The sequence below is a fragment of the Perca flavescens genome, chromosome 9 (assembly GCF_004354835.1).
Source record: "Perca flavescens isolate YP-PL-M2 chromosome 9, PFLA_1.0, whole genome shotgun sequence".
In the NCBI taxonomy this organism is placed as follows: domain Eukaryota; kingdom Metazoa; phylum Chordata; class Actinopteri; order Perciformes; family Percidae; genus Perca; species Perca flavescens.
Window position 1 is genome coordinate 1,565,656 of NC_041339.1, and position 20,346 is coordinate 1,586,001.

At 42.0% G+C, this 20,346-nt stretch overlaps 2 protein-coding genes across 4 annotated transcripts in view; one reads left to right on the forward strand and one right to left on the reverse strand.

Moving 5' to 3' along the window:
- Positions 1 to 1,462: 1,462 nt before the first annotated feature.
- nipa2 (NIPA magnesium transporter 2) lies at positions 1,463 to 5,475 on the forward strand. Of its 2 annotated transcripts, none has more exons than XM_028586662.1 (6): positions 1,463 to 1,719; positions 2,397 to 2,610; positions 3,128 to 3,184; positions 3,616 to 3,706; positions 4,109 to 4,269; positions 4,472 to 5,475. In XM_028586662.1, exons 2-6 carry the CDS (start codon positions 2,472 to 2,474, stop codon positions 5,122 to 5,124), a joined length of 1,101 nt encoding a protein of 366 aa, XP_028442463.1. In that variant the 5' UTR covers positions 1,463 to 1,719; positions 2,397 to 2,471; the 3' UTR covers positions 5,125 to 5,475. The 2 variants fall into 2 exon arrangements, with proteins under 2 accessions (XP_028442463.1, XP_028442462.1); XM_028586661.1 differs by lacking the exon at positions 1,463 to 1,719 and adding an exon at positions 2,059 to 2,297.
- Positions 5,476 to 5,572: 97 nt separating this feature from the next.
- The window catches only part of cyfip1 (cytoplasmic FMR1 interacting protein 1), a 51,479-nt gene continuing 36,705 nt past the window's right edge, over positions 5,573 to 20,346 (reverse strand). For both annotated transcript variants that reach the window (XM_028586660.1, XM_028586659.1), the window contains exons 20-31: positions 19,818 to 19,926; positions 19,607 to 19,726; positions 19,294 to 19,493; positions 18,372 to 18,459; positions 11,670 to 11,813; positions 11,324 to 11,414; positions 9,734 to 9,864; positions 9,399 to 9,471; positions 8,383 to 8,477; positions 7,386 to 7,624; positions 7,118 to 7,265; positions 5,573 to 6,197 (exon numbers count right to left, since the gene is read on the reverse strand). In XM_028586660.1, the coding sequence (XP_028442461.1) occupies positions 6,033 to 6,197; positions 7,118 to 7,265; positions 7,386 to 7,624; positions 8,383 to 8,477; positions 9,399 to 9,471; positions 9,734 to 9,864; positions 11,324 to 11,414; positions 11,670 to 11,813; positions 18,372 to 18,459; positions 19,294 to 19,493; positions 19,607 to 19,726; positions 19,818 to 19,926 (1,603 nt within the window). In that variant the 3' untranslated portion in view covers positions 5,573 to 6,032. The remainder of the gene's footprint in view (positions 6,198 to 7,117; positions 7,266 to 7,385; positions 7,625 to 8,382; positions 8,478 to 9,398; positions 9,472 to 9,733; positions 9,865 to 11,323; positions 11,415 to 11,669; positions 11,814 to 18,371; positions 18,460 to 19,293; positions 19,494 to 19,606; positions 19,727 to 19,817; positions 19,927 to 20,346) is intronic.

Below are 20,346 nucleotides of genomic sequence, written 5' to 3' on the forward strand. Positions count from 1 at the left end.
TCTATGTATATGTGCGCCTGCCACAGCTTTTTTTTAAAGATTATTTTTGGGCATTTCTGCCTTTAATGGATAGGAAAGCTGAAATATGAAAGGAGAGAGAGAGAGGAGGGAAAACATGCAGGAAACTGTCTCAGGTTGGACCCGAACCCTGGACCTTCTGTGTCAAGGAGCAAACGTCTACATATGTGCATCCGCTCTACCAACTGAGCTAACCGGCCACAACCTATCATAGCTTTTAAACAGGGGAATAGTTAATGTGCCAACCTTTGTTTAATTTTTACTAATTAGCAAATAGTTACAAAGAGGCTTACAAAACATTGGTAACTGTTAAAATAAATAAGTCTGTTTACTTTCATCCAGAGTGTTGCCTTCAAAGCTTTAATAGATGGTCTCCTTTTCTCCCAATACCAGACTGTATCAGTGTAGAATCACCTACACTTGGACTGATTCAGTGTCATTTCAGAATCAGTCTCTTTAAACCAGGAGTTGTGTAGAAGGCGAGTGTTAACAATGATTGAAAGAGCATTTTGTCAAAAGGAGGGATTTGTAAAGATATACCAAATATAAGTCAATGGTACTACATGTGATTTTGATTATGGATTATTTATGTACATAAAACAAATGTTTTCCTTAATTTCTACTCTTTGTCAGACGTGGTTTGATAGGGATGCCTAGTGACTTGACCAACCAACCCACACTTGAAAGTGACGTGCTGGCTTTGACAAGCATTTGTCATACCAAAGGGTCCAAGAGAAATACACTATCCTTAAAAGCCCTATGAGTCATTTAACTTATAAGGGTTTGGTTATCTTCCTTATTTTAAAGTATTACATTAAATTAGTTACATATCACTTGTACAATATTTAAAAAATGTGTTTGCTTTGCCTTTCCTAATACAGATTTACAATAAATTATTCCTTCAATTCATTTAGTAAAACGTGGGACTGATATACGTTTATGTTGGTCATTTTGGTTGCTGTAGTCTGTTGTAATGTACATGATTTTGAATCAGGAGGGTTTTCAAATCATACTACAAGTTAGTTTGTGCTTTTATAATGTAGCTATAGTGTAAAATGAGTGCAATAAATATCTCATGGCAATTATTATTATGGAGTTGACTTTGCCCACTGGGAGGGTCATCACACTAATGCATTTTATAAAACATAGGTGTGCCTAACCGATCTATATCCTTGTATTATTATTATTGAAGAAAATACTGCCAGGTCTTTAAACATGTTTTCTTATCTTTTTATTTTTATATGTTATGTGACAAATCCTTCGTTCCCTCGTTCTTGTCAAATAGTTCTGAAATGTTTGTGAGATATAGAATGGACAGAAAATAAGGGCAATGAGAGGAGATACTTTGAGTTCATGTATTTAGGTACACTTCCTGAACTGTAATATTCCCATTGTCCAATAAATAAAAAAAGAGTTGACTTTGTATTCAGCTCCAGTTTATTGTATGTGTGGTACTGGCCTTCAGCCTGCGGAGGGCACACAGTCCAGCGGTCACAGCTCCTGTGATAAGCAGAAGAAGAAGCTCGCAGTGCGGCAGTCGTCAGGCGGAGTTGGTCGCTGCTGGCTGAATATGGAGAGAGCACGCAGTAGCTATGTGATGGATGGCCACAGAGCCAGGAAGTAGGCTAGCTATTAGCTAAGCTCTAGCTACCTACCACCACTTTGTTTTTGTTGGGGAAACAACCAGCCACATTTGGACAGGTATTAAACTCTCATTATGACTTCTCAATCCTAGCAAGCAACCGATACCCAGATTCTTGATTAACGCTAAGCGACTTTTGCTAGCCAGCCAGTTAGCCGTAGCGCTAATAAAAGCTAACCTGGCTAACTAGGGATGTACTGCCGTTTAAATACTCGTAGAATGTAAATTTAACGCTGTGGTATCACCACAGTGCTGCTGCCATTGAGAATAGTGTACATTTTTGACATGTAACGTTAATAGCCAGATAGTTGGCAAACTGGGTGTAAAAGGCGACTTCATGCGGTAACCCTGAACCTAGCGTGCCCAGGTTGAGGTTAACCTCGGCGGCCGTCACTTCCTGAATTCCTGTCTTGAAAGTAAAATGTTGTCGTAGCTTCTGATAGAGTACCGTTAACAAGGCGTTTTATGTCCAACAGCCAGACAACCGGCTGGGCTGGTCATTCAACAGTCATTATGTGGGTTTGTTTGTATGGGATCAGTCGGCAGAGAAACTAGATGGTCCTTAATTAATGTATCGGTACTGTTAATCTCCCCCACAATCGAAGTTTTCTACTTTGTGATATCGCCTGTGGAAACGGTAGGTCATTGCTGTAAGAAAATAATGCTGAAAACCTCCCTTTTTGACTTTTCGACGGCAGCTGATAAATGCTTTGTCTTCCATGTGCTCCGTTCTCAGGTGTCTGGGCTGGCCAGAACTGTACTTTTGGCCGTAAATGTGACAGACCACATTGCCAACATATCCAGCCTCGCTATGGGTCAGGACAGGGGAAAGTATGATTTTTACATCGGTCTGGGATTGGCCATCAGCTCCAGCATCTTCATTGGAGGCAGCTTTATTCTCAAGAAGAAAGGACTTCTGAGGCTGGCAAGGAAGGGATCGATGCGTGCAGGTACTGACCTTTTTCTGATTATGTAATGCACATTACAAATAACTTACACCAAGGAACAAATTGTCCAACTTTGTCAGCTGAGTTATGGCACTCCCTGCTCTTGTTGAGCAACGCTGAAAGCCTGTTCAGTAGCCAAACCAATGGGGACAGTGTATTAACACACCTGATTACACCTGCCCTACATTTCAGGCTTGCTTAGTTTTACACACATCGTGTGTGTGTGTGTGTGTGTGTGTGTGTGTGTGTGTGTGTGTGTGTGTGTGTGTGTGTGTGTGTGTGTGTGTGTGTGTGTGTGTGTGTGTGTGTGTGTGTGTGTGTGTGTGTGTGTGTGTGTGTGTGTGTGACATCAGCACTGTCTTAACACCTAGTAAACATTAACTTCACCATGTCACTTCAACTCCAGTGCAGCTGCCTGACTTGTAGTATGATGGTTATGGCATTTAGGTTTAGCTTACATGCAAATGTTACTCAAATGAGTGGAATCACGTTTTAAAATTGAAATTTTTTTGTTCTTCAGGCCAGGGCGGTCATGCATATCTAAAAGAATGGCTATGGTGGGCTGGTTTACTCTCAAGTAAGTAAGGATACTCAGTAGTTAAAAATGTGACACGCCCAGTTAGCATGGATCTGGTGATTTGCACAATGTTGAGATTAAAACTGGGGTAAAGTTGGTTGAAAGCATATTTCTTAGACTAAGTAACTGTTGTGTCCTCAAGACCTTTTTAAATTACTGTGACTAAATATTTAAGTGTGTGTAGGTCCTCACCATTCATTGAAATGCTGTTAAACTATTATATACCCAGCCTAAATATCTACTTTTAACCCAGACTTCCAGATGTCTTTTGACCCGCAAAATACCAAACCCGAGCTTACTTTGTACTTGATGTTTTAACACATTAAATCTTCAGACAGTATTTCAATGTTTACCTCTGCCTGCCTTTCATTACAACAGAATTATCCTTTCCATACTTGGTAGTTAACTGACTCTGTCATGATCCCTTACAGTGGGAGCTGGTGAAGCAGCCAACTTTGCAGCATATGCCTTTGCTCCTGCAACGCTGGTCACCCCGCTGGGAGCCCTCAGTGTGCTCGTCAGGTACAGATGACTCATTGCATGACTTAGACACTTAAAGGTGCTCTAAGCGATGGCACGTGTTTTTTATTTTTAAGGCTACATTTAAAAAAAACCAAAAAAAAACACGGTCTCTGTAGACAGCACAGGCTCCACAAACGCCAACCTGCACCACCAGACATAACAAAGAATGTATAACTGACTAGAATGGGTTGGGGCATTAGTGCACGGAAGGGAGGGAGGAGGGAGGGAGGGGCTAGCTAGCCTCGTTTTGTTTGAAAATACTTCAGTCAAGAAGAAGTGACGTCACCCAACATCGCTTAGAGCACCTTTTTAAAACCTCATCTAAACTGGCTTCTCTTCATATCTGTACGTTGTGGACTGTAATCACTGCGTCTGCTGACTCCCCTGTAAATGTTATTGCAGTGCGGTGCTGTCGTCGTACTTCCTGACAGAGCGGTTAAACCTGCATGGGAAGCTCGGTTGCCTGCTCAGCATCCTTGGCTCCACCACCATGGTGATCCACGCTCCACAAGAGGAAGAGATCAGCAGCCTGGAGCACATGGCCAAGAAGCTGGTTGACCCAGGTACAGAAATGTGACATCACAGATCTTGTCCTCAAGTATTTCTTTGACTAAGGTTTCCTTCCTAGTCATGCTTCTGCTATTCCATATCAGAATGGTTCCTATTTTGCTTAATTTAAGACCAAATTATATATTTATTTATATCTTCTCATTTATGTAAAGTCCAGCTAAACACCCTTACTCCCTTTTTTTTTTTTTTTTCTAGGGTTTTTTGTCTTTGCCACTCTTGTCATCATCGTGGCCCTCATCTTCATATTTGTTGTGGGTCCCCGTCACGGTCAGACCAACATCCTTGTCTACATCACCATCTGCTCAGTAATTGGGGCACTATCAGTGTCCTGTGTCAAAGGACTGGGGATCGCCATCAAGGAAGCAATCGCTGGGAAAAGCGTAGCGAGGAACCCACTGGCATGGATCTTGCTTTTGGGTCTGGTGGCCTGTGTGAGCACACAGATCAACTACTTGAACAAGGCTCTGGACATATTCAACACCTCCCTGGTGACTCCCATCTACTACGTGTTCTTCACCACATCAGTGCTCACCTGCTCTGCCATCCTCTTCAAGGAGTGGGGGCACATGGGCGCAGACGACGTCATTGGCACCCTCAGTGGCTTCCTTACCATCATTGTGGGCATCTTCCTGCTCCACGCCTTCAAAGACATTAGTGTTAGCTTGGCCTCTCTCGCCGTGTCCATGAGGAAGGACGAACGGGCTTTTCCCACGGCCAACGGCATGGCGTCCCACTATGACCTGCTGCATAACGAGTCCACCGAGAACATGGAGGACAGAGAAATGGGCTTGTCTTCTGACAGCGTCTCCAGAAGGAACGGGGCAATGACTTCCTCGTTGGATCATTAAGGTGTTTTTGTTTCCAGCTGCCTACTGACTCACCATAGCGTTGTTGTTAAATAGACAACAATAAGACAATCAGCTGTATGGGGAAAGTGACTTGGACAGACCAGTGGATTGTATTTAATGTTTTAATTCTCAGAATATGACCTGGTCATATTCAGTAACTGTTAGAACTTAATTTCATTCCTCTGTAGCGCTGACTTTTTTTTTTTTTTTTTTTTTTTTTTTTTTATGTTTTGTTATATGTACATGCATATTCATGCACTGACTTACTTTCTATAAATCAGTCCGATAATAGATATTCTGAGGTCCTGCTGACAATGATGACATTAAAAAAGGCAGTCGCTATAATTTGGAGTTTTTCGTGATACTTGAAAGTGACAACAATTTTAGTTGGAAGTCGTTTTGAACTTTTTTTTGGTAGTGTTTACATGAAAAGCTCTTGAGATGAACACAGATTTGTTACATATTTATTGAATTAAAATGTTTAAAACACAAGGCACAGTGAATAAATGCTTAACATGACTATGAGCTTTGTTACCTTTTTTAATTTCCTTTAAAATATTTAGCATGCATGTTCTACAATATAGAATATTCACCCTCCACTTAAAATAGGTTACTGTCCACCCTAACATTCCACCACTGCAAAGCCTTAAATACGTATCTGATAAAACTAATTTCACCTTCCTGATCTATAGCTTTCTGCAAGTATAAAACAAATAGTTCATCCAAAAAGGGAAAACATCAATTAATTTGTGATAAGGCACAAGTGAATACACAAAAAAAAAAAAAAAACGTGGCCCACCTTCCGTACATTTAATGGTCCTTCGCTACTAAAGACCCAAAGTAAATGAGGAATATTTGCGGATAGTCTAGTAATGCTGACAGTGTTTGGAACTTCACGCTGGTCCACCTCAGCTGCTAGCAAGTGACTGGTGTATCGGGGGTTGGAAGCATCGGACGTGTTCGACCGGCATGTTCTCGCCGTCTCCAGACTTCAGGTACTTATTCAGGATGGCAAAAATCTCATTGTTGAGGATCTGGAATTTGCGGATTCTGTCGACCATCTTCTTCAGTGGCTGAAGAGAAGCAGAAATACAGAGGTATGTTGTAATTACAAAGATCTTTCCACTTAATACAATTATTTAGTCGTGTTTTGGTTAATCAACAGTACATTTTGTCAACTCAAATGTAAAGTGAAGCACTGAGCTGCTACACACAGCAGGGACGCACAACACTGTGCTGCTGCAGCTTACTAAAGACTCCTTTTACAAATGAAGTGCTTGTCTGTATGATAGAATAGGTTAAATTGAAAGGTTCAAAATAATGTGATACAACTGATGTGAAAGGGACAAAGCACTAATTGTTTGAATTAGCCGCCCCCAGTTTTATGCCAAAAAACAAACAAAAAGCCTGTCATTATTAGTTGTAGTTTGGTCCAAGGGACATTTTGTGACACGTTCCTTTCAATTTCACTTTGTGTGAGAAATAAATGATTTCTGTGGGATAACAAAAACTAATGTGAAGTAAGAACACCAAAGTCAAAAGGCATGACTAGACGAGTTTTTTCCTCAGTGCAGTTAAGATGTACATTCTTTAAATCATTTAAGATTAAAATGTTTGCCAGTTTCTCCAAGACAATTCAATAAAATGCAACCACGTGCACAGTAATGGACGTTTGTCAGTTGAAATGAATGCATACTTTCATGACTTTTACTTTGACTAATTGTTTCCATTGATCAATCTTCCAATTAATGCTGCAACTAACCATTATTTTAGCTGGTGATTATTTTCTCGATTAATCGATTAGCCGGTTGGTCTAAAATGTCACAAAATGGTGAAAAATGTTGACCAGTGTTGATGTGACGGGACAAACCCCCAGTTTTATGATGACATTCAAAAACAAAGCCTAAAAAAGTCAAAGAATAACGGACTATTTTAGTACAGCTGTGTCATGGGCTGCCGCTGCACGTTGCTCATCGTCATCTCTCCAACTCACCACGCTCTTGATGACCTCATCCTTGCCGTCGTGTTTCTGCACCTTGAGAAGGTGGTAGCTGAAGTCGAGGATGTCAAAGCGTCGGTGCTGTCCCAGGAGGGAGATGATCATGCAGCCGGCCCAGTGGAGGCCGTCTCCGAAGCACTGCCTGAAAAGCAGGAACGGGGTGCATGAGTATAAAGATGTGGCACTTTAAAAAAAAAAAAAAAAAAAAAAAAAGAAAAGAAAGTGGTTGAGAGGATGTGGTCCAGATGTATGCTGCACTCACTCCACTGTGAACTCGTGGGCTCCCACAGGGATGCAGTACACAAACTGCATGGCACTCCAGAGACGGTGGAACTCCACACACTCGTCCACGTGCATCACGCCGTTGCTGGGCAGCGGGCCGCGCCAGATGGGGTCGTCCAAGAAGCCTCGCACACGTGTGAGGATGACCTCGAACATGGACAGACCGCAGCACAGCCTCTCTTTGGTCAGAAGGTCGCCCTCGCGAGCAATGGCAATTTGCTGAAAGAGAAGTGAGGCGGGAGACACGTTCAAGGATTCACGTCACAAAAAAAGTCGATATCGACGACGGTTCATTTACTGGATAGTTCCGGTGCCGCCAGAAGTTCTGCCGGATGTCCCTCCCTTTCCGTTTCTTTGCGTTAACTTTAAACTCCGTCGGATCAAGCAACATTAACCAGAACCTCTGAGCAACGTCACACGCTGAAAATGGCAAGTTTCAGGAAAATTTGAAACGTGACCAGGCAGGTCTGCTGGGTTGTAAAGATTTACAAAGAATACAGTATGTTCACAGCATTTCCTGTCTAACTGGGACGTTTGAGCACTGATTGGTGGGGATTTGCTATGGAAGAAGTACACGACACGCGATACACTGGTTAGAGCAAATTACATTTAACCATTTATCCAGCTAATCTCAATAACTTCATTTAATATTGTATGTGGGGTTTTCTTTTGCTGGGTGCTAATGTTCCACCAAAACAAGTTCCTTCCTATTTTAAAGAGCCACGCTCGCTGCGTCCGGAGCTTAGCGCCACCCAAGACGATTGTGATTGGTTTTAAGAAATGCAAACAACCCCTGACCGTCTTTTCTCCTATCCCGGAGTTTTTGCTCCTGTTGCCAGACCTTCCTCCGCAGCGCTGTGGAGATAGGTCTGGCAACAAATGATCATCATTTGGTCAATATCTTTAACTTGTTGCATGTTATAACAATGCTGATTCTATAGTGAACACAATAATGACAGCTTCCTGTCCCGGCGTACCTGTGGGGTTCCCAGGCGCTCTATCAGTGGGACCAGGTGCAGGGCTGTGTATTTAGCCTCTAAGCGCTTCATCTTGGCATCCAGGCGTTCCCCCTCTGCACACAGTGAGGAAAAGAAAAGCGTGAAAGGATGAGTCAGGCGATGTTCTATATTCTTATTATTGTCAACAAATCAAAGTATTTGCTGTGACGCTCCACTGATTCCCCTCGTCTTAATCCACAGGACCACTCGGTAAAAGTTTAACAATATACTTTTACACAAGAAGAATTAGTACAAAGCGATATCTATTTCTAGAATCATGAAGAGAGCGAGAGTGACGGTAAAAAAAAACAACCTGTGTGGCTCCACTCTCCGCTAAACTGACCCAAAATGCCACCGGTAAAAAAACAAACAAAAAAACTGCAATATACCTCCTCAATAACTGCAGTCCCGCTCCTACAGGCTGTGGATCTGTTCTGAACTCTAACTAAATCAAAGCCTCTCTCATCTGTTTTAATTGGCATCATACATTTGTATCATCAATTGTTACAGTTTTCCATCCTGAAGATGTATCTGCGTGGACCTACCTTGAACCAGCTGAACCTTTTCTAAGCAGCCTCTTTCTCATCCATCTACTCTCACGTCATCCAAGTGAATGGAGCGACTGTTAGAACATCTAGCCTATATATTCTTCTTGGTCTCATTGAACCTTTAGAACATTGTGAACTGAGCGCTGCTTCGTGTCACTTTGTTCTCAGAGAGGACTGCTTTCAGAACCCACTGACAGACGATAGGATACAAACAACCAAACAATCGGGATTGGAATGTATCGACAGTATCCAAACCCTGATATCGCCTTCTTCCTCTGTACCACAGAGCTCCATTGTGGTCCAAAAACACACAGTGAGCTGTTGCACTGGGGTGACATGTTCCTCCATTACCATGAGCCACACACTGTTTATTCATTCGAAACAGCTACTGTAGAACCACTTCAGGGAGACCTCTCCACTTGAAAATAAATCAATGTTCACTCTTACCTTTGACATGGACTCTTGGAAGAATGTTCTGAAAAGGTGCGGCGTGCAGCAAATCACAAACTTCTTCCTGTGACTGGGAGGAAGATACAGAGAAAGTCAAAACACTGACATGCTAAGGTATGAAAGCACATTTTAATTGCATGCTGAATAAGTGAAATTCTCCTGATAAATGCCATCATTTAAATAAATCTATCCCATTTTATACCAGAAGACTGGCGTACAGGCGCCTCAGTGATTGTACCATAGATATAATGTCAGTGCACTTTTCAGTTGGAAATCAACTCCATGTATCACATTTGCACTGAAATTGGAAATGTTGCAACTGAAATGCGTACCAGACTCTGCTCGCTCAGCAGACAGAACAGCATGGCGTTGCCCACTTCCCTCAGATTCTGGAAGCACACGGTCTTGAGCTCGGCATACTCAACAATGTCCTTCAGCTGGTGGTGAAAGAATTCCAGGATACCTGAAAAGAAATAGAGCCCAAATACATCATCTGTCCCACAGTTTACCAGCCCTCAACCGTCCGTCACAGCAGCGTGTATATCCGATTGAGTCGTAAACATGCTGCTGGCCATTTGTACTGCTTTTGTTGCAGCATGGCTAATTTTCTGGTATAGTATACGGGTCTCTGCAAAATGACGGTACTCTGTGTGTATTCGCTCCCAACGCAGTACTTTTTTTTTTTTATGAAAAAACTAAAAAAGGAGAAACATATTTGAGCAAAACAAGTACAAACATTGTTTCTTTGTTCTGTTACTTCATGGAGATTTGATGGCATGTTATTTGCTACAGACGTCAGTTTGAGTTTTCCTCGCATACAAAGCTTCAATTAAAGCTTTAAAATAGCTCATTGTTATTAGTTGCACAGCTTGGTTCTTTGAAGAGGAGTGTAGGGTGCCCGGATAGCTCAGTTGGTAGAGCGGACGCCCATATATAGAGATTTACTCATGAATGCAGCAGGCACAGGTTCGAATCCAACCTGTGGCCCTTTGCTGCATCTCATTATTATTTTCTTGATTAATGGAATAGTTTTTTGGTCTATAAACTATCAGAAAATGATGAAAAATGTGGATCAGTGTTTCCCAAAGCCCAAGATGACATCTTCAAATGTCTTTTTGTTTTGTCCAAAACTCAAAAATATTCAGTTTACTATCACAGAGGCAGAGGTGTCAATTCCAGGTCCAGAAAGTAAAAGTAAAATCAGCTGGCTGAGTTCATTGGTGGAATAAACACATGGCAGGACTTTTACTTTCTGGACCTGGAATTGACACCTCTGCACAGAGGAGAGAAGAAACTAGAACATATTCATATTTAAGAAGCTTGAATCAGAGAATGTTTTTTTTGTTTTTTTTTATAAAAACTGACTTAAACCGATTAATGAATTTTCAAAATAGTCAGTGATTAATTTAATAGTTGACAACTGAGAGATATCGATTCATCTTTGCAGCTCTGCTTCCAACAAGTAGAGCTTACATGGTCAGTAGTCTCTCATGTCCAGACCTTCCTCCACAGCGCTGCGGAGGAGGGTCTGACTAGTCCACACAGCATTCCAGGATGGGAGAAAAAAAATGCTCCCGTTTATTGGCATTTCTCTTCGGCGGTGCTAAGCGCCGGACGGAGCCACGGTGCCTCTGCTAAATTGCCTCGAGAAGGAACTTGTTTTGGTGGAACATGTGTACATTCAAAAGTAGTTTTATTTGTGGAACAGAAAACTCCGATTGGACAGATAGTCTAGCTAGCTGTCTGGATTTACCCTGCAGAGATCTGAGGAGCAGTTAACCATAGTCCTCACAAATCCACCGGAGGTTAGAACGCCAACAAAAAAGGAAGAGGAAGGGGACGGACATCCGGCAGAATTTCTGACGGCACCTGAACAATCCCAGAAGTGGAACGTCGTGGATATAGACTACATGGTCAGTTACCTGGGGAACCGTACTCGTGGCGGGGGAGTCTGCAGATCTTGGGCATCACCTCCATCAGGGTCTTCACATACTGCATTATGGTGCCCTGAAGCTATACAAGAGAATGAGAGCATTAAGCAGTGTATACAGTTCAAATACTCAGTTAATAGGAAACCATGAAGAACAGACACACAGAAAAACAAATCTAACAAAGATCCCTTTTTTTTAGTACTTATTTACATCAGTCTCATTCATAACTAACAAAGAAAGCGACCTCCTATAACCCCTCCTCATTCTGTAACAGCAGGAAGTTCCAGCAATCAAACTGCGCCTCCCACAAACCATTGCTGCTTACTGTCCTACTCACCAGGCTTTTGACCACCTTCAGCAGTTCCTCCATCACCACGGCGATGCCCTGGTAACCCAGCAGTCTGCACATGACCTTAATGTGCGGGGGGCCCACAAAGTTCCTGTAGGTGTTGAATATGCTAGTGTACGCCAGATTCAAGGTCTGCATGCAGAGGAAAGATGAGTGGTGATGAGAAGAAGATCAAGTCACAACTACCAACACTTATTTCATCACTCGAATAAACATTGTATGCTTATAATCATCCTTGATACGGATCAAGGAAGTGAGGACGACTCTTTAAAAGATAAACAGTAAGCAGAAAAGTGTTAGGGTTGTCTTTTGAAGCCACTGCTCAGTAACATTCTCTCCATTATTAACAAATGGGTAGTGAACGGAACTGCTCCTGTGGGTGTAGAAGCGCTGAGTCACTTCGTCACAGAGAATACTTTTTAACATCCAAGGGCACATCAACAGTTTATGTTTGGAAATTATACAAAACATGTTTTTGTTTTTTTAAACAACTTAATGTCTAATGGCTGTTAGCATCCCCCGGAGGCTGCGATGTTCCTAAAAGCCCACAATACATAAAGTAAAGTAAATTTATTACAGTTCATCCTGTGGGGGATGTGGATATCTGTACCAATCCAACGAGATAGATAAAGTTGCCCCTTAAAACCACAAATGTGAAACACACACACACACACACACACACGCACGCACACGCACACACACACACACACACACACACACACACACACACACACACACACACACACAAGTTGTTGAGATACTTCAGTCTTGACCAATGTGGTGGACCGACCAACCGACATGTTACCAACAACATATGTGCCTAAATAAACTGTCCCATGAGATCGTCAATTAAAAAAGAAGTCTATCACCCTAAATTACAACTACACCTACATTTCATTTTGTAATCCTGGATTGTGTAATGACGACAATAAATCCTTGAATCCCTGAATATTTTGGCAACCTGCCCAGTAGATTAGGAGACGTCTTGTGGGCAAAACGAAGATTTGATCCTGAGGGCGGCAGTAGAGGAAAGCTCATGTACTGTTAAAAATGCAAAGGGTAAATTTCACAGCAATCTGCCTGTTAGATTTTGAAGGTTTTTAAAAAAAATCTGCTTAATGGGAACAAGTGTCAGGAGATCACTGGCAACATTAGGAATCAACCTCTGGGGACCATGAATATCCACAGGAAATGTTATGACAATCTGGCCAGCAGATGTTAAGAGACTTTGCAGCAGGAACAAATGGTCGGACAGATGGATCGACCCACTGAACAACATTTCAGCCCCCTCACCATACCCTGCCACTAGATTTGTAAAAGATACCATATGGACCAAAGTGCTGTTCAAGGGGAAATGAATGATCAATATCACCTTGATGTCTGTAGGTGAACTAGCAGGGAAAATTGGGAACAGAAAACAATATCAAAGAAGCCTCATTTACAACCATTTAAAAATACGTACAGTATAATGACCCATTTGGATGTTGAACTGTTTCTACACAATGCATTCTTTTCTTTTCATCCACTGCAAGAGGTTTCAGCTCCCTCTCTCCCCTGTCGGCAGAGAGTCAGAGCTGCCGCTGCTCTAATCCAGCAGCACTCCCACTGGTGTGGCAGCAGAGGAGACAAGGACACGCCAATCTCCGGTCCACTCCTGAGGTTGAAAACCTACACGGCAGCACCAGGCGTCAGAGCTCTTCATAACCTGACAGGGGAATAGATTCTAGAAAGAGGACGTCGGGATAGTCTATCAGCACCAACACCTCAGGCACAGAATAACGTGCTCTCAGTGTTATTCTGGTAAGTAATGCTTTGAATGGATGAACACTTATTATTCTCTTAATATGGCTCATTACCATATAGATAAATACATGTTTTGTTGCTATGGGCTACAGCTGACACAATAGGAAAAAAAGAAAAAGAAAGCCTATTTAAAAAAAAAAAACATACTTGACCATGTACTTTGAATGTGCCTTGTTGAATGAACACGTGTTCACAGCTAATTATTTGACATGAAATTATTTGGTTTCATGTAAATCAAAAAAATATTTAACAGATCAAATCTGGTTTTCTATTTTACACCTTAAAGTATTCTAATGTCACCACCTGCCATCTGTTTTAAAGGAACACGCCGACTTATTGGGAATTTAGCTTATTCACCGTAACCCCCAGAGTTAGACAAGTCGATACATACCCTTCTCATCTCCGTGTGTGCTGTAATGCTGTCTGACGGCTCCAGCGGCATCAGACCAGCACAGAACATGCAGGTGAATGGTTCCAGTAATCCTACTGCTCCGAATAAGTGACAAAATAACTCCAACATGTTCCTTTTTACATGTTGTGATTTATAGAGTCACAGCATGTACAAAAAACAACGTAACATGAGACACAGCCGTCTTCTAACTGTAAACAAACTGGGAACTATATTCTCAGGCGGAAGAATATAGTACTTGGGCGGAGTGATATGCTCGCAGCAAGCCTGTCTGAGAATATAGTTCCTGGTTTGTTTACTGTTAGAAGATGGCTGTGTCTCATGTTACGTTGATTTTTGTACACGCTGTGACTCTACAAATCACAACATGTAAATAGGAACATGTTGGTGTTATTTTGTCACTTTTGTCACAATTGGGAGCAGTAGGCTAGTTGGAACCAGTTACCTGCAGGATCTGTGCTGGACTAAGCTAATGCTGGAACCGTCAGACAGCGTTACAGCACGCACGGAGATGAGAAGGGTATGTATCGACTTGTCTTACTCTGGGGGTTACGGTGAATAAGCTAAATTCCCAATAAGTCGGCGTGTTCCTTTAAGTTACTTCAATTATTTTACATTTTATAAGTTTCAATAAATATCAAATATCAAAGCTAAAGCTACTGGCCAGGCTATTCAAACCTGACCAGGGTTTTACAGTTTTTTTTACAGTCGCTTTGGCACATTTACTGAAATAAACGTACAATTTTCAAAACTCTAAGGACAATCCTTACACCACGTGTTCTGCACATCACTCTATGTGACCTGCAAAAGGTGATCGCTCTATCAAAATAATCAACTCATGTTTCAAATGTCAATAAATCCATCTAAATCATTGTCATCAAAACAAAAGGTTCCTTTATCATTGTTTAGACCAAGACATTCAAAATGTAAAGACATCTTGTCTAATGACAGCGTACTCTGAAAGGGTGATAGTTACCCACTATGTTATATTGTCTAGTTGCTAACATTGTATATTTAGGCAGCTGAAAAGTATTGATGTCATCCATGGCACACGCTATACTTTCTCATTGTGTGTACACACCTGTCAATTGCAAATACATAGCTTTTACAGAAAAAAGATATACAACAGCAAAATGATCGCTCAAGGGTCAACCAATCTCCTGTCTGTCTGGCCACAACATTTTATCGACACCACACCTGATATCCTCTCTTGCAATGCAATGAGGGAAAAATCTTTAGGCACGATGCAGCCGCCCCCTACAACAATCTGCTGTGATATATTCACCTGTCACCTGTTTGGTTGCTCTAAATTGTAAGGGAGTTGTATTGTTCTACATCTAGCCTACGTCTATCCATCTATTTTGCATGTAGGGATTTACACAATGAACATGTGTATAGTTGCATTTGAGAGTAATATGATTCAATAGCAAGGCTTACTTGTTGCATTTTCTGCCAAAGCAATGATAAATGACTATGGTCATGTGAATAGCTGACCTAATGTTCATATAAATAGTCATATAGTTTGCCACCTGTCCTGTAACAGGTGACTTTACAGCACAGATGAGCCTCTTCAAAAATCATTCAGCATTATGTCATTTGCTGAACATCTGTGCGTACGGCACGCTCATCTCCCTCCCACCACTGCACTTTGTTCCAGATAATCCTTCATACAATGCTTATTATCCTCTAATGTTTTTCTCTCACTTTTGAGGTTTTGTATGATGGGTAGGTTGCCACGACATTACTATAATTATGTTTAGCACTATTCACTGTGAGCGAGATGTACAGAAGGGATGTAATTTAAAAACAATTATTGCCTCTATAGGTGTACTGTAATCACACCACACAAGCAACACAACACCAACAAAAAATACTTGTTAGTGATGAAGGCTCAATATAGAGTTCCTAGCTGGGGCGCCTGGGTAGTTCACCTGGTAGGGTGTGCGCCCCATGTACAGAGGCTCAGTCCTCGCTGTAGCGGCCACGGGTTTGGTTCGGACCCTTGGGCAAAGGGCCGGTTGCATGCCATTCTCCCTCTTTTCTCCCCTTTCATGTCTATGCTGTCCTATCAAATAAAGGCCTAAAATGCCCCAAAAATAATCTAAAGATAAATAAATAAAAAAGTTTCTAGCTGAGAAGCACAAAGATCAGACATTGCCGGGACTAAATGAAAAATGAATTAATCCCGTCTTCTACTCTGTGTTTATGTTATCTCTCTTTTCCAGTTCAGCTTTACACCATGAGAACACAAAGATAACTGAGAAAAACTCCTCTCATTTCAACTTGGCTCTAGAAGCAGACGGACCGACCGACTACAGAAACAGCCTTGCATCATGGGGATTGCGGTGTACAACATCTCTGCCACCTCGGCCAGAGTGAGCTGGCCGTCGTCCCCCAGCTGCCTGGACACCTTCTACAGCGTCATGTACGACCCAAACTGGAACAGCCTGCTCATGGGCTACAAGCGCAAGAGTTTCATGCACGAGGAACGCATCCCCGTCAGTCAGACCAGCACGCACCTGGCCAACCTCCTCCCCCAGACTGCCTACTTCTTGTGCGTGACATGTCAGGCAGCCAATCCGGTGCGCGAACAGTGCCAGGTGTTCAGCACTCTGAGTGACGGCAGCGAAGCTCACGACCGGGCCGGGTGGGAGCTCGCCATGGGCGTCTGGCTGACCTGCTGCGTCTTGCTCCTGGTCATTGCCGGCATACTGTTGTGGGGATGTCTCCACACCATCTGCTCCATCCCCAGACAGGACGCAGACGGCTGCCATGTTGTGACAAACTCCAACCGCCAAGACATGTCTGGATCTGGACGCCTCTACGCTCCTAGACGCACCAGCGAGGACAGCGCCAAACATGCCAGCAACATGCAGCCCCCGCTCTCGATGCAGACCACTGGCAACATAATTACCCAGGACCACGAGCTGAGGACACTCGCTAAGCTGTCTGGCGCCGAGCCAGTATGAATCAACTGGATTGAGGTCATCAAAGCATTGTTGTGCCCAGACTGAATTATCACAGAGTTTTTTCATCCAATGTTTAAATTCTACGAAAGCCCGGAAGGTGTCGTGGAGAAAAAAAAACAGAAACTAATTTGTAAATCTTGAATTACTAATCCGTGCTCTTGATTTATTGTCCATCTTGTTTATTATCTTGAATGCACCTGCAGTTGTGGCACTCACAATTTGGTTGTATGGGTCTCTGTGCAATGACAATAAAGGTTAATCTTGTCTCATCTCTTAAAACTGTGTGCTCTTTTAATAATTTGCGCCCACGGATTACTTAATTCTTGCTCTTGAAACATTACTAATATTAACACACACACTTTATCATCGGTTCTTCTTGTCATACTGCAACCAAGACACTGCAAGCTTTACATGTATCACTTTGCGCATCTTGTACAAAATAAACAGAGTTTACCTGTTGCAGTCAGACAACTAACATCATGAGATCTAATTCATATTTAGTTTGACTATTTGGAATGGCCTTCAGTATTCTGCTATTGCTCGCTGAATTAAAAAAAAGGAAATCTTTTCCAACATTACCCTGGCGTAGATTAACGCACAGGAGAGCCTGGCACGGTTGACCAGATTTGATATATGATACAATTGCATTGTCAACTGGACAAAGAGACGCTGATGCATCGTGTTATGAAAAATGCATTAATATTACCTCTTAATATACTCAGTAACTGCCCAACTTAACTTCAAGTCTCCAACAAGCCTGGCTATGCAATTCAGGGATCATGTAACTGGTTTGTGGCATGTCTTGCTTTATCAGGCTACATTATTATCTGATCTAATTCATATTTATTTGTTATTATTTTGGATCAGGGGTAAGGCAACTTCTTCTTCTTCCTCTGCGTGTCAGAGAGCCCTGAACTTTAATTTAGCAACAGTTTCAACGTGTACGTGTTTTGTTATTTAATTGTTTGCCCTTTTAGAACAGCTGTCTGGATGAAAAATCGCCAACAGGTATGGACATGCAACAACATGGGTTTGATTGATGATGGCCAGTTAGATATCTGATTTCATGCACATCACGCTACTTCCTCTGATCTAGCATGAATGACACACTAAATCAAGAGCACAAACTTTTCTCTGTGACGCCTGTCAGGCTCTTACTCCAAAGTTCTCAATAATAAATGTTCTGCAAATGCAACACTTGAAACAATGACTCATCCTGTTTATATAATTTGCTCTTGTAAATAAGAAGCTCATGAAAAACCTTTCGATCACAGTGTTCACTTTATCTCGCATTTTTTTTAAATATATTTCACACATCTTTTACCATAATGATGCTTACCCATTTGTAATCTATAAATTACTAACATGTGATGACTGTTTGGCTTCAACATGTGGACATGAAAGAGGTTATACACAGGCAGAAATCAATAAAAATACACCTTTTTTTTCCCCCCATGCATGTAATCCACGAAAATAAAGTGGTGATGTGGGTGATGAAAAAGTACTGACCTTTGACCCATATAAGTACTGGGGCTGAGCGTTGGGCGGCTTGTCCCTCTGAAACTCCTGAGAGAATGGCAGGACAGTGCGCACAAACCTGGACACACAAAGAGATTCATCAAACATCGCTATCATCACCAACATCTGGGTATTTTAGAAGGCTGGGTATCATTCAAAAACCAGTACCAATACCGTGACTTCAATACTGGTTCTGAAACAATACTTTTTTCAATACCAATTTTATAAAACAAAAAGACATGAACACTACACATTATGGCACAACTCTTTTTATTTTATTTCTCAGCTCCTACTATGTGAGTCCCGTCTCTGTGTAACGTAGAGTTTTTCCTGCAGGTCTCTACAACGTCTAATGTTAGACAGCCAATCAGCAGCATAATTAGATCTTAGTAGAAGCATGCTGCGTGTTTACTGGCTCACTGACACTAAAGAGATTAACTCTTAAGATATTGAAATTGGGTATTGAATGACGAGGCATTTTTCGATACTCAATACTGTAAAAGCAGTTTGGTCTGTGCTTAAAAAGTGTTGAATTCGGTACCCAGCCCTAGTATTTAATGCACATGATGAGGCATCAGGGATCTGATTCAGAACGAGCAGCGTTTCTTTTTGAAATGTTGGTCTGACCCTGAGCAGGTGATCTATGAGCTGAGACCACTGTGTGCCACCTGTATTATGTAATTAATGATTGATGGAACTACCAATCGGCCATAAACCATGATGGCAGTACACTGGCAGGAATTCATGTTTTGCAATAGAATACATTTGGATTGAAAGCTATTTTGGACTCTTCTCTTTGAAACAAATGTCAGAGTTAATTAGCAAAGTAGTTTGCCACCATGACACTTTAGCTCCAGAAAGAACAGGCAAGAGTATTGACAGCAACAGCTGACAGTGACTAAAACTAACGCACCTATTGGTGGAGCCGTTGTAGCAATAGTTGGGCAGGAAGTCGTAATTGAGCTCCCAGAAGACGTGCAGTGTTATCCGGCCGTAGGGCGCCGACACATTGTGGTTGGCCTCGCGGAACATGGCGTCCAAGCTGTCCAGGGTCAGGTACTTACTGAGGAGCTTGTGTGTCATGCGGTTGATGTCCAGGAGACCTTCCAGTTCCTTTAACCAAGTAATACACAGAAAAAATAGTCCACAAGTGTACACCAACACACAGTAGTAGAAAATACAAGGATGTTATGTACTTATTAAAAAAAGATTTAAAAGGAACATACCATTATTGAGGTAAGGTCCTCACTCTCGAAGCGATTGATGGCCAGCTCTAGAGACTTGTAAAGGGCAGCTGAAATCCTCTGAGTGATGAGCCTGTTCAGGTCAATGGAGCGGCCTAGAAGCTGAGATACACAACCTGTTAGTTAGACGCAACATGGCGCCGGAATAACGAAGGTGGCAGTACAGAGCGGTCACAATGCATACGATTGGTACCTGGACGTGGCGTTGCTTCAGCAGTGTCTCATAGCGGTTGGAGGCCGGCCATGGAATGTTGGCCCCTTGGTTCTTGCAGTCAGCTCTCAAACGTTTGTCAAGCAGAAGGCTGAGGGATTCAGATAAACCGAGAAGGAGTCAAGTTACTTGGACATGGTGTTTCCATCAAAGTGTGATTCAATGTTTTAAATAACAATTTATTGTAGAATGAAAATAAAAAAAGTGTATCACAACAGTGGTTCCCAACATTAACCCACCAGATAACGCACCATCAGATTAACTAAAAAAAAAAAAACTTTATTGACACCAACAGCCATGTTCCAAATGTGTTCCCTTCAATTAATTACAAGTGGATGCTGAACAACACTGTGAAAAGGCCTTTAGGTTGATTTGGTCAAATTTGGTCAAATTTGGTCAAATTTGGTCAAATTGCAACACTCGGCAGAAGCTGGATCCTTGAACCATGTATCCATTACTTTTAGTTATGACAATACATTTACTAATGGTCTGTATCACACCAATTTAGATG